This window comes from Aythya ferina (genome assembly GCF_964211825.1).
Source record: "Aythya ferina genome assembly, chromosome: 1".
In the NCBI taxonomy this organism is placed as follows: Eukaryota; Metazoa; Chordata; class Aves; order Anseriformes; family Anatidae; genus Aythya; species Aythya ferina.
Genome location: NC_140296.1, coordinates 25,208,522 through 25,223,172, shown reverse-complemented (window position 1 = coordinate 25,223,172; position 14,651 = coordinate 25,208,522). Strand labels below are relative to the sequence as shown.

General features: G+C 39.4%; 1 protein-coding gene across 5 annotated transcripts in view; it reads left to right on the top strand.

Moving 5' to 3' along the window:
* Positions 1-14,651, top strand: part of DCLK1 (doublecortin like kinase 1) — a 240,959-nt gene that overhangs the window by 163,470 nt on the left and 62,838 nt on the right. For 4 of the 5 annotated variants that reach the window (XM_084511579.1, XM_084511577.1, XM_084511578.1 and 1 more), the window contains exon 6: positions 10,216-10,310. In XM_084511579.1, coding sequence (XP_084367705.1) covers positions 10,216-10,310 — 95 coding nt within the window. Of the gene's footprint in view, positions 1-9,118; positions 9,305-10,215; positions 10,311-14,651 lie in introns of those variants that run through there. The other variant, XM_084511580.1, reaches the window with a different exon arrangement.

The window sequence follows — 14,651 nt, the reverse complement described above, 5'->3', positions numbered from 1 at the left end:
AATTATCCAAAGAAGTGCAGAAAATGTAGATTTCAATGTTTTGCTGTCCAATAAGCCTAAAAAAGTTGTCTGCTAATTGGAATTACGTACATGTGGCTGTAGCAGAATATAGAAATTACTGTCTAGTGCACATATGAGCAGATGATTTTTTCTATGTTGCTTACATTAAGCATCTCACTATTAAGAGCGGCTCCTAAATGACCAGTACATATCTGAAAGTTACACTTTTGCTGTGTTTTTGTTAACTGCTGAGTATATATGCGTATTTTTTTTATGCTGTGCTCTTAAACTGCTTTTAGTTGTTGTTGTTGTTGTTTTTTTTTTTTTTTTTATATATATATTTTTTTTTAAGCGAACAACTCCTGTCAGGGTTTTTTTTCTCATTAGGTATAAACATAAAAAATAGTTGAGAAAGGGTTGATTCTCTGCTCCAGTCACAGGCAACATATATATATAAGTGCATATACATATATATATACACATTATATATACATTTCAAAATAAAGCTGTATCATTTTGTGAAGAGTTACATAGTAAAAAGCAGCAAGTTGAGAAAAGAAGTAATACTGGGTAGGCAGAAAGTATTATTGATTGTGTGCCCTTTTAAAAAAAAGCCAAACGAGCTATATAGAGAGGAATGGGTTGCTAATTAGAAAGAATGTGATTCCTCGTTTGGTTCTTACTGCATTCTTAAAAGTTTGCACATTCTTGCTAAGGAAAAGGATCAGATGCCTGGTTCAGTCATCAATTCTTGCCCTTATCGAGATAATACACATGGATAACCACACGGGTCAAAACAAGGATATTGTATAGATGTTCATAAATGTAAAAATAACAGTTAGATATTAAAACTGTCAAAATCCTAAAATGAAGGGATATCAGTTACCTTTAATTCTCTGCTACATGCATCTATAGTATGTTGTAATCTTTGATGTAGGTAGTCAGTATTACTTTGTTTCTCTTCTAGCAAAGGATAGCTGATAGGAATTCATCATTTTTAGAGTTAATGAAGGCACTGTCTTTGGGTTGTTTACACATTGTTAGAGGAATGAATGTGTAAATGAGGCTAGGAAATGAGAACAGACTGCTTTGGCTTAAGCACCTGAATATCCTCAGGAACTGTTCCCCTCTTTGGCACAGAATTACAAATGATAAGTGAACTAAGTCTGACTTTGATTGAACTAAATGTTTATAAATTGCATTGAAGTCCATGAGGTGCTTGTTCTGAGCAAATAGTGGTATGGAGTTGCCCACATTTTCCCCAATAGCTTCTGAAGTTGTTGACAGAAATTGAAGGGGGTAGTTTTGTGGTGTGTCTGGCAGGTGGGTTGCTTGGTTTTCTTTAATGTCTGTGTCTCAGTTTCACACCTGTAAGTTTGGAGAAATACTCTATTACCAAAACTGGTGCTTTGAAGATGTATTGGGTTTACATGGCAAGGTTTGTTAGCAGGTGGGCTGCAGTGGTGGCTTCTGTGAGAAAGGCCCAGCAGCTGCCCCATGTCAGATCAGAGCCAGCTCCAGCCAGCTGGGACCTGCTGCTGGCCAGAGCTGAACCATGAACGATGCTGATTGTGGCTCTGGGAGAACAGAGTTAAGAAAGGGACAAAAACTGCTGTGCAACAGCAGCTGGGAGAGAGGGGTGAAAAGCAGCCCTGCAGACCCCAAGCCAAGGTCAGTGCAGCAGGAGGTGCTCCAGGCAGGCAGCAGCAGTTCCCCTGCGGCCTGTGCAGGGAGAGACCCCTGGTGGAGCAGGCTGTTCCCCTGCAGCCCATGGGTCCCACATGGAGCAGATCTCCACGCTGCAGCCCCCCCATGGGTGGAGGAGCCCCCGGTGGAGCAGGTGGATGTGGCCTGGAGGAGGCTGCGGCCCATGGAGAGCCCCCGCAGGAGCAGGCCCCGGGCCGGAGCTGCAGCCCGTGGAGAGGAGCCCACGCAGGAGCAGGAGTCTGGGGGTGGCAGAATGCTGTGGGAGGGACCCCACAGGGAGCAGGGGCAGAGAGGGACCGTGAAGGAGTGGCAGAGACGAAGCGTCAGGGACTGACCGCATCCCCCATTCCCCTCATGTCTAGGGGGAGGATGCAGAATAGTGTGGATGAGGGGAAAGTGTTTTTAGTTTGCTTTAATTTTTTACTGTGCTGGTCCACTAGTGATAGGCAATAAATTATATTAATCTCCCTATGCTGAGTCTGCTTAGCCCCTGATAGTAATTATGGAATGATCTCCCTGTCCTCATTTCAACCCTTGAGCTCTTTCCATCGTATTTTCATTCCCTTTTCCTTTGAGGAGTTGGAGTGAGAGAGCAGTTGTGGTGGAGTTCAGCTGCCCAGTGGGGTAAAACCACCACAGATGACAATTTCTGTAATGTTAACAAATGATTTTTAGAGAAAATCCTGCTAAAAGGGCTGTTGCCCCTAATGTGTAAAGCTTGCTGTTTGTGGTGGTCCCTGACTGTGTATGGGAACAGGCGAAGGATGCTGAGTCCCCTTTCCTTGGTGAGCTCCCAGCCACTGCTCCAGAGAACCATCAAGTAGCAAGCCTGAAAGTCCAGAACCTGCCATTGCCACTATTGGGCTTTGCAGGTGCAAGGAGATGAAAACAGCATGAGAGTAAGGCAAAATGCTGCCCCACAGTCTCGAGGACACACTGGAGAACAGGCTGCAGGGTTGCAGAAGGAGACACTTAGCGAAGCCAGAAGCTACACCAGGGCTTAGTGCTATGCAGATTCAAATCTGTAATTCAGGATGAGGAAATACAAGTCCAGCTATAAAGGAATGACAGACACATGCTCCTCACCCTTCCTTGAGCTAATGCAATCTTAAGTGAGCAAAAAGCTGCATCTGCATTTTTACACCATTTCCTGACATACTGAAGAGAACTGTAAGCATTTACATAGGTGATGTTCAGCTTTCTTTTTCAGCCTTGCTTTTTCCCTTTTTTAAGACAACATATGTTTAGTATGCTTTTATTTTCCTGATAGCCTCCCTCGCACCTGGGAGCAGATGAATCCTATATTTATACAAACACGGAAGACTTTTTTTCCTTAAAAGTGTACATTCAAGCTAGTAAGATCTGTGGTATGGGCCGACTTCTCTATTTTTATGTGTTTTGTTCAATTTTTTTTATTTACATTTGAGAGTGCTTTAAAATAGCAGCATGAGACAGAAATCTCACTGCAGGATGATTGCTTTCTGTTTTTTCACAAATACATTTGAGATATTGTCTGCTTCAAAACACTTTCAGTCCAAATAGAAAAGAAAAGTGGGGAACAGAGAAGGCAGAGAAGAGAAGCAGAGAACGGCAGCATCAGCTCACAGGCAGGCAGAGGGCTAAAGTTTGGTTCCAAGTGCAACAGATAATCCTGCCTCTATTTAATTGTCCTGATGTCTTCTTAGGGCCTTTGATGTTTTTGTTGGCATCAGATATTCCTCAGGAAAGGAGATGACAAAAGAGATGTTAAATTTCAGCTAGACCCAGGTATCAGCCCATTGCCAGTGACTGAAAATTAGGAATGTCTGACAGCTATTCAGTAGCTGTCGGCTTCTGTCCAGCTATCAATTAACACCACTGGTGGCAGCCTCAGTGCAGGTGAAGAGGTAATGGATTTGAAGAGAGCAATGCTTACTTCTTCATGATCATTATTTTTAATCAAATCAAGAGCAGCATGAGGCAGCTGGAATTACTGTATCCTCAGCCTGTTAAATTAAGGAAAGTTACTGCATTCAGATGAATCCTAACTGTGGTTTTCAGGACTTGCTTAAAAAAAAAAAAAAAAAAAAAAAGCAACTACTTTTTTTTTACCCTCAAACTATAACCCAAAATATTTCAGATGCTTGAAATCTTATTTGTAACAGTGGTTCTGGTTTGATGCTAAGAAGAGCTATTTTGGAATTTTGGTTATTTAGTGAGATAAGTGTATATCTCAAGAGTAACTTGAGTGATACATATCTATTCCGAATGAGAAAGGGGATGTTTGTGAAGAATGTCTCAAGTATTACCAAAGGCTGGGCTTTTTTTTTTTTTAAAAAAAAATTATATCTGGGCGAAGACATTGTGGAGTTACACATCAAACTAAAGCCGATCAAAAATGTAGATGGTCCCTAGAGAAAAAAGTGTTTCAGGATATAGAAATTGGATCTTACTGAAAGCTTCTCTAGAGCAGATGCTTGTACTTTTCTCAGCTATTTAAAAAAAAAAAAAAAAAAAAAAAAGTAGTTGTGATCCTTTGTAAAAAGATATGTTTTCATTTAGCTTGATAGTTCATCCTTCGGCTGTTATCCAGAAACAACCCTTCTTCAGCCACCTGACTCAAGAAGGTCTTCTGGATCCCAAAGGAAGGAACATGACATATCATATTATCTCTGGTGGGGTCACATGGTTTTATTCACACTATTACAGGTACTCAGCTGACAGCTTTTGTAATAAATATGCTGAAACGAAACTTTCTCAAAGCCAGGATTACAAACCCATGGGAGTGATGGAGTCATCCTACAGACCCAGGGATTTCCAGATGATTTTTACTTTGATCCTGGCTTGCTTTTATTTTTTTATTTATGCTGTTGGTATTTGTTACTAATCATTAAAAAAAAAAAAAGTTTTATTATTTTATAGCTTATAATAAAAATCAAGAGTCAGTAGGAGAAATAGATTTGGCTAGATGCTCTTAAAGAATGAAAAAGTTAAATGCTGAATAAAGAAACATCCTCAAAGTTGGTACTCCATTCACGTAGTCTAATTTGAGAATCCTGATCTTTCCAATTAGGCAAAACAGTTCAAAATAGAGATTTTCATTAAATCTTGCATTACACGTAGGTGCTGTCTAGATTAAGCACTAGGTGAAATTAACTGCCAAGATCATAGACATCTCTGATGAAATGCAGAGCAAAAGCCAACAGCAGGTACTTAGCCACCTTCTGAGGCAACAAGAAAATCCTGTTGGATTTCAGGGAATTATTAATATTAAGGAAATATTATGTTAATATTAAGGAAATCTCATCTTGTCTTCTGAGGTCTTGGGCATGTCTGCAATGTCTACGTCTGCAGCACTTCTGTGCTTGATAGTTGGACATAGCTGACTTGAGGTTGAGGTAGCAGTGTCATCTTAGTGGACACCTTGTGGAGATCAGCCTGTGAGGACCTGTCAAGCCTCTTGTGTGGCCCTTGATAAACTCTAGGAAGGACTGAATTTTGAAAGGACAGTTTAGCTCCAGCTGTAAACAATGCAGTACTGATTACCTGGGATTTATCTCAACCAGAGATAAAGTTGCACACTAAAGTACAAAGCCTTGACAAAGCCTTGTCTTTACTGAGGGACCAGTAAGGAACACGATGCTCTGCACAAACTCTCCTCTTTGCAACGAAGGTAAAAATTATGAAATGTATACAAATAGAATACAAAATGAGAAGGAATTAAAAGGCAGGATTTTGTTCCCTAAACACTTAGAAATTACATAATCTTGAAACAAAAGTTTTGTTTTGAAAAGGCCATTGACAACCTACAAGAGTAACTGAGACACGGTCAGGTGGTTATCTGGCATCACCATCTTCTAGATAACAGTTGCTAATATGACCTACACATGTTGTTGTAACTTCTGTAAATCTTTTTTTTTTTTTTTTTTTTTAGTTTCAGCTGTTGCATGTCCTAGTCATGAATAAGTTGTGGTTGCAAAACAACCAGCACTTCTCTTAGTCTCCTCTTTCCTCTTCATGCACACTTTTCTGTTTGGCAAACCACTTTTGTAGACAAGCAGCATCATCTCAACATGTTTTATAGGATACAAATACTAGCACATCAACAGGCAGCTTTATGGCAGAGTAGGATTTTAATGTAATGGCACTGACATCGGCAGCTTCTCAGACTGGCATTTGATATTTTAATTCAGCTCCTCTCACTTTTTGTTTTTATTACTTAATAAAAAGGTGCACTATCAGAATGACTTACCTATTGGAATGCTATCAATGTACTTTCTACTTACAGCATTTTGACCGGTCTATAAACATCTTCATATGAAAACCTATCTTTCGTTTATCTCAGTAGATAATGGTATCCAGCTTTAGTGTTCTTTTTTGTGGAGGCTTTTTTCTACCTTCATGCATTTGCCAGGTGTTAAAAAAAAAAAAAAAAGACAGGTTCCTGCCCTGTTATGCATCCAAGCTCAGGAGAGATGACCGCAGGCAAAGGAGTTCACAACAGCTGAGCATGTGCATTATGTGTTCTGAGAACAGCCATAATAATTTGTTTTTGTTCTAGCTTTTTAATATGTATTTCACCTGTGAATTTTTGAACAGATAAATCTTTTTCATGAGACGATGGGAGGGCACTGTGTGTTAAGCTGATGTCTCTGACCCCTGCCATTTTATGAATAAAAGTGACAAGAAAGCTCTTGCCTCACTCAATGACATGATTAATCACAACAGTGATTTACCAGTTTCATATGTCTTTATCTACATCAGGGTTCCCTGTAGGAACATGAGCTGTATCAGCTAGTGAGAAATGTAGTGCAGATACTGGACAAGAACGAATTTTCAGAGCAGAATGCACAGAAATAGATTTTGGAGCAGTTTAGATTATATTCCTATACTTATCTGAGATGCGTTATTATAAAATATTACAGATTTTATTCGTATATTTGTTGCCATGTCATCTGGTCATAAAGTGGATATATAAGAATGGTGTTGTGATTGTAAGTGGAGTTGATGGAGGTGATCACAATCAGTCCTGCATTTTTTGGCTCCACAGCACCAAATATCAACTCAATTTGAAATTTAATATAATGATTTGTAAGAAACTAGAATTGGAGGTGGAATGGCCAGCAAGCTGTAAATGAGAAGATAAAAAAAGGAGGACTACTGCAGTAGATTGAGGAATTATTAGGAATATCCATTTCTTCCTAGTTGTGACCTCTGTCTTAGGCATTACGTTAATTAGGAATAATAAAAATGCATATCCCTACATATGCAGAACATCCAGAAGACAGACAACACGATGTGCTGAGAGAGCTCATTCTGCCAGAACGTAAAGCCTAAGTAGAAGAACGGTCGGGATGACTTGAGTTAGGTTGGATATTGTGGAGAACTGTATAGAGAGCTGGGAGCAGAGCCCACATCACCCAAATCCTTTTTCTAGATGACTCGAGTGTAGACCTCTTACAGCCTTAGGACATCAGAGTTTAGCGGAGTCCTGTGCTTGGTATGAAATCCATCAAAATTGATAGGGGGAGGAGAATTTTGATAATTTTGCTTAGTGTCAACTATATACCAATCCTCCAAATGTGTGGGTTTGGATTTATCTTGCCTGACTTTAGAAGTCTGCACCGCAGTGGACATTTCCAGCACATTATCGAACAGATGTTTTAGACAGTTGCTTCAGGATGATACAGCTTGTTCTACAACAGCAAGTTGGTTAAAATGAGCTGGAAAACTACTTCAAATGTAGAAGCCTACACTGTACTTACCCAGTGATTGGTAAAAAGGATCTCATCCCCAGAACTAGTTGTCAGCTCTCTAGTTTCCTAAACAGCTCTCTTTAGGAAGTCCTTGTGTGCTCACAAAAACCCTGATAGGCTTTTAAGGTACTCTGCGCTTTTGTATCTGGACATGGATAAGGAGGTGAGCAAACTAATATCCTGAAGGCCTTGGTACATTATTTTCCTCTTGATTTCACTTATTTCAGACAGCTAACACAACCAAAACAGCTATCATCATTTTCAGTTTTAAAAAAATAAATGCTGTTGGGGAGAACATTGGAGCGTAGCTTAAGCACTCCGGATGCTCCAGTAGTGGCAAGTGAGTAATTTTTAGGGATTATAATACTTCATGTTTTCATCTAAAATAACTGCTCGTCAGCATGGTACATGAGTCAAAGGCACCATTGCATCTACTTCTTTGTTTTCAGTTGGTACCCTCAAGTTTCTCTCTTCAGGACAGAAATTTGCAGTAGCAGTTGGGAAAAAAATAATTGAGAAAAAATAATCCTGGAAATTATAGAGAAGCAGTCAATCCAGAGGGAACAGGAACCTGTGCCTAGTGCTAAAAAGTTTATTAAAGTGTACCTGTTATCTTAATATTTTAACAATAATAAGAAAATCTGCTTGGTTTAAAGAGAAGACAGAGCACAAGTCTTACTATGCAGTAGCAGTCTTGAGGTCAGGGTCCATGTGAATAGCAGTAGTTTAGTATTAGTTTGTAAGTCTAAAACACATTTGTTTAAAAGAAACGCAAATAAAGAAAAACTTCAGAATTTTTGAGACCCCAAGAAGCTCATTTTTGATGTCTTCCCGTATCCCTTTTCCTAATTGTTTTCAAAAGTATTGCTAATGACTTTGGGTTTAGTCATAGAGCGTACAGTTGGCCAGACCTATGTGTTGTGTTTTTTTTTTTTTTTTGCTGAGTATTGGATGCCCTTCAGTGAATGTGTCCATATGCTTGTGCTCTCCCCCGCACACTTTGGACAGCATTTGAATCAGTGCTGTTATATACAAACCATTGTCCTCTGTACAAAGAGAATGTGTAGCCTAGATGAGTGGAATGGTTTTCTATAAAAGGATCCCATTGAAATGCAATTACCATTTCTAGTTGTTCCTGTGCTTGTACAAAACAGTGCACCCCTATCTTAAACAGTACCTTGCACAAAATGATTTTGAGGTGCTAATCACTAATCTTTGTTGAGGGGTCATCATTTATCGTGCAGTATAATGTATTTTATATATTGATGTGTACAGTGTGGTATGCTTCTTTCTTGTAATGTGCAGGCCCAGTATTAGGCAGTGAGAACAATGCATTATGTAAAAAGTAAGGAAAAGCCATTAAAAATGCCTACTGTATTATCCAAAGGAATTAGCATTTGCTAGATTGCCAGTCAGCCAAGGTTTTACAAGAGTTATTGTCATTTTGATTTCCAGATGAGTCATTTGGTATATTGCCCCCAAAGGCACCTCGTTATGATTCAGTGCACAGCAGATAAAATTGCTTAGGCTTTCGGGGCTCCGTGGAAAGCGAGTGGGGGTTGCGGTGGCTCAGCGTTGTGAAGCAGCAGCATTATGCTTAATTGACACCTTTGATGTAGCCCTAAGACAGCACCTGCACCTCCCACTGCTGCTCTGAAGACGTCAGCCTTACGCAGAAAAGGCTTCTGCTTATGAATCCTGCATCGCATTCAGCTCACTCTGTGAGCAGCCCTAGCTATCCTTAACTAATCCCATTGCTTCTCAGCTTGGCTACAGCTTGGCTTAGCAGAGAGCAGGAATTCTGCTGCTCGCTGTTGTCAGGTTAAACAGTAAGATTTTGTCCATGTTAGAACTCATAGAAGGTAAGTCAAATGCCTTGTTGATATCCTGCTATGTAAATATGCTCCAGAGATTCAGAATTGGGGAGTCTGATTGTAGATTCTGTTTTTCCTGATGCTGATAGATTTGGACTGTGATAGAATAGTGGCTTGCTTAAAGAATATTTACATAGATATGTGATACACGCTTTTTAGTGTTTCTATCAGTGTGAACATTATTGATAGCCTCTTGTGTGATTACTTTGTAGTAGAATTCTGTCCTCTGCTGGAATTGTTTTGTTAATTAAACGGATAATGTCACATGCATGCAAAAGATGCTTTACAATTATAAGCACTGCCAGAGCTGGAGGAACTGACTTATTTTAGAAAGTGATGCTTTGCTGTAAGTCCGACTTGAGAGGTTGCATCCAATTTATTTAGACCTAGAAAGCCCTTCTGGGTTAAGCCTGAGGTGATGGTTGGGTCAGATGGTAATGCAAAAATTTCTTCAAAGGAGTGAGAGAGGAACAGCAAACAGTTGATTTGTTCTTGCAAGCAGTACTGCTTTTTATTCTTGGTGGGTAGCACTTGAGGCTGTAACTAAATTGAATGAAAAAGGATTAAATATAGCAAATATCTGTTAAGGTTAACAAAGCACCTTGCTCTCCATCACTTTCAAGCACAGGAACAATACAGTTTAAGAAAACATGTTTTCTATCATTGAGTAAACAGTCTTTTCAGGTTCATTGATTATTTGCTTGCACTCTGTATAAAAATTGGCTTCATGAGCCAAAACTCTGAGGAAGCAGCTCTTTTATGAATTAACCTATTTAATGTTTAAAACATGAAAAAAAAAATTCAAAACAGAATGAGAAGGAATGAGATACCTTGATTTAACTCTTCCTTTGCTTTTAATAATGCCTTGTATTTATTTTTTCAATTTGTTGTCCTTTTAGTGAATGGAACCCCTGGTAGCCAACTTTCCACCCCCCGCTCTGGGAAGTCTCCAAGCCCATCTCCCACCAGCCCAGGAAGCCTACGGAAACAGAGGGTAAGGAAATAAGGAAGCTGATTTCTGAGTATGGCTGGGGAGAGTCGAGCATAGCTATTATCAGATAACCTTCTCCCCAGTGATACCTTATGCTTAGAGATGTAGGGTGGAAGAACCTGGCTACTGTCCTTGATGTGTTTGTGCAACATTATTAAGTGGGAAACAACAGTTCTGTGACTGTCCAAATGTGAAGTATGATGGGAATTGGTTTATCCTTGAGGGAAAGTAGGGGTTATCTTTCTCCATTTTTACAAAAGTTTTTTTCTAGTGTCTATTTCCAAACATTTTGCAACTGAAAGGAAATATTCATGTTGTCAGAGACTTTGTTGTTGTTTACCACGGGCATTGTATCACTTGTAAAACCTACAAACAGCTTTGATTTTGAAGCAAGGTAAAACAATATGTGAAATTTAGCTGTGGATTAGGTGTGATACACAGCCTAATGAGGCAGCACGAGACTTGTCAGTCACTTTGCTGGACGAGTTGTTAGCAGCTGTAGGTTCCCGTTAGCAGTATGTATAGAGAATCTACAGCGTACCTAAACATCCAGGATTACGGTAGTACCTATGCTACTGCTGTAATGCCCCAACAGAATATTACTTGTTCAACCCAAAAGGCTCCACATGCTGATTTAATTAATGGTATTTGTTCAGAAGCAATGGGACAGATGTCTATGTGTCTTCTCTTCTGCTATTTCCTAAACTGTGCTCAGTTTTCAATGAAAGATTCCCCAAGGCAGTGCTCTGTCTCACACTTCTGTTTATAAACAGAGTTTGAACACATGGCTTTTTCTGCCTTTTTAATTTTTAAATAAAGATGATTTCTGTCTCCCTAAACAAGGGATTACATACTGTGCTGACACTGCTTGGCTTTAGGAGCTGGTGCAGACCTGATTCCCCAGGTACCCAGACCAGAAATAGCTGGAGCATGGCACAGCTTCCTTCTGGCCTGTGTACCCTCCTTTCTCTCCCCTGGCTACCAGGGAGCTGAGGAACTGTGCGTGCCCATGTCTTATCCAAGGCTGGGACTATAGATTGCTTAGAGATTTGGGAGCTGACTTGGAAGTACTTGGTGATCTTGCAGTGTAGAGGTAGCCAGGAGTGGCAGCTTGGAGCCCTGGGGCAGTCGTGTGTCATTGTTGGGTACACAGAGAGTTAAGATGCAAATTTCAGCTGGATAAGTACTGAAATCTTGAACACAGTGTCCTCCACACCTGTTTGCTCTTATTCTCGAGGCTTGTTAGTGAATCATTAATGTTACTGAAGAGGGAAGAAAGTTCCAAATGAATTATACATGGGTGAAGTGAGGGTGTCTGTTAAGATGGATGATATCAGTATACAGTAGATCTTCATCTGCTGTAAGGCTGTCTGCTTTCATTAGTAACTTCACAAAGCTTCCTTCCCCACCACTGATGCTTCTCTTCCCACACTGAAGAAATGTTTTGCTGTTAACATTTGTGGATGGCTGAGTGGGAACCATGTGGTCAGCACCATTAGACACAAGGTGTGTTTGTCCACAAGGTTTCTGACGTGAAAATGTGAGGAGTGAGGCAGATGGGCTTCATCTCGTCCAGGCTCCCTGTGTGGAAGTGTAACAGGATCAGTATTACGGGTGCACAGGGCTGTGTAGTGGTGACATACTTGCATTGCTAAGTGTGTAGAGAATAAGTATTGGAATAAATTACAGGAGAGAGAATAAATTGTGTAAGAGTTGAATTCTCTTCTTAGATATTCACATTCAGTCCCCCCGACCTCGGTAGGGGACCTTTCATGCTTCTTTGACTTTATTCTAGACCAAACAGACAAAAAAAAAAACACACTGTAGCTGCAGAAACAAGGAATACAGTTACATGAAAATGCATTGGTATAGTATTATTTAGTTTATGAAATACATTAGATGAACTACTTGTAAGAAGTTAAGGGATGGAAACTTTACACATGCTCTGAGAATTTATGTTCCTTTCATGTTTACTTTGTGAAGTGAATGAGCTAGAAGTCCAATACCAAAACACAGGATTGTGTTGTTAAAGGTCATAACACATATTCCAATGACTAAGTCAGCTGCATGAAAAAGCATTAAACAGTGCTTACTAATCTAAATTGTGGTGTTGGCAGTCTAAATAACATTTTGTTCTGTTTTAGTGCCATCTTTTGTGTGATAAAATTTTGTTTAGAAGACAGGTTATATTAGGTACCATATTGTCAGAAAACAAATTTGAACCCAGAGCATTGTGCTTTGTCTTGAGCCACTTTACCTAGAGGGCCGATTAGCCAGCTACAGGGGCAAATTTATTCCCTAGGAGGTTATCAAAGTGTTGGTATCATGTGGTAGTCTTTGAAGAGGAGACTAGTCTCGCTGCTTATCTTGTCCCCAGTGCTGAGAGGTGAGGTGTTGCTGCCCCCTGCCCAAAAGAAGAGACATCTGAAATAAGATGCTGGGTCCTGGGAATGCCAGCTCAACTTCGTAGTTTGTTTTCTCTCTGCCCCCCTCTCCGTGTGGTTTGAATCAGAAGGGTGCCTGGGCTCTCCTGCCACTTGGGGTGCCACTGGTAGTGCTGGGTCTGGAAGACTGCAGGGAACGTGGGCTCTAGCATATAACCTGATTCCCCTCGATGTCAGTGATTAATCAGCTCTTCAGCAGCCCCGTCCAAGTGTTTTGAGGGAGTTGTAGGCTTGGTACTTCCAAATGCTCAGGGGTCTGGGCATGCTGCCAGTGTTTCTTCCTGGGAAATACAGGTGAGAGGAAGGAAGTCATGCTTCTGAATTCAGAGGGATGAAAGCAAGGTAATGCTGTAGGCTAAGGGATTTGTCTCTGTGAATAGTAAAGACCTGCAAAAATAGTACAGATGGTAGAATTTTTCTAAAGAAAATACTCCTTCTAATTATGGAATGCATTAGGCAACTTAAAATAGGGATCACTCCTCTTACTGACATTTCATCATTCAGCCTTTAAAAAAAATAAATTCTGGCCTTTGACACAAGGCTTTCCATTCCTGTAAATAAAACACGGAATGCTGCTGAGATACATGTACTACGATCATGAAAACTGTACTCTTGCAACCCCACCAATAAAATTTTAGACCCTCAAATCCAGGACATAAAAGATAAAGTTTCATCCTTTCTCTCTCACACATGTACATGGCTGAGTTATTTCCATAAATTCAGAAGTCAGTGAAAGTCACATATATAATCTTGGTTGAAATTCAGTCTATATTTGGGGAAGGCAGGATTTGAAAGATTAATGTCGTGGGTGTAATATGAGGACTTGAAACAGGAATCATTTAAACTTCTATGGTTTTCAGCTTCTGAGCATTTAAACATGCACCCTATGTAGTATAGTTATGCTGTCTTATATCTTAATTATTTTTGATAGGGAATTAAGATTCTTTTATAAAAAAAAAATTTATGTCCTTACTTGTGTATTTCTGAGCAGAATGAAACCATCTGAAATTCAGGCTTACAGCAGCTGAGTAGAATCAGTTACCATGCTGCACATGCTCACAGTTCCTGCCACAACAGAGTTAGGTTAATGATAAGGACTCGGAAAACATGACAGGGCAATCGTAGTAATAAATACACATAAGAGCATCTCCCACATGTTATTTAATTAGCTTTTGTAATAGTTTATGAACTTAGTTTTTCCACTCTCTTGTAATCAGTGTCGGTACTTCAACTGGAGTGGAAATGTTTTATACTTTATATCTGATTTTTCAGTTGCTTCCCATTATTATAAGGATTTTTTTCTAGAACCTACAGGATGATAAAAAATTAGACTTAAGGCACTTCTTGCCTAATCAGACAGAGAAGTTTTATTCTGGGTATATAAGGATTTTTTGAGTTGTATGTGTCCAAGAAGGTTGTACTCATTCAACAAGTTTAGTCTTTTTATTAATATATGCAAAATAATAGATAGATTCTCCTCATATTTTTTTTTTTTAAATATACAGCTCTTCAGCAAAGTACAGGCAAGGGAAGTTCTTGCAGATAAAAATATCTTCCAAGTATTTAAAACTATATGAAAGGGCAGAGAATAAGATCCTGAAATCTTGTGCATGATTCTTCTTTAAAACAGTCATATTCCCCAAATACTAAAAGGCAGTCCTACAGATCTATTTTTAATATATTCAGAAGACTAAGCAATTTCCTGGAACGTGCAATTCAAAAGTTTGTTTTGTTAACCTCAAATAATTTTTTTTTTGGTACTATATATTAGAAACTCCAAAACTGTATGTGCACAAAAGAAATTTTAGCACTTAAATACTTTGTATTCAAAACAGAACGGGCTTCTCTGTTTGAAGTTCTTGTTTGGTCCAGATTGATCACAACAAAAGAGAAATTTGTT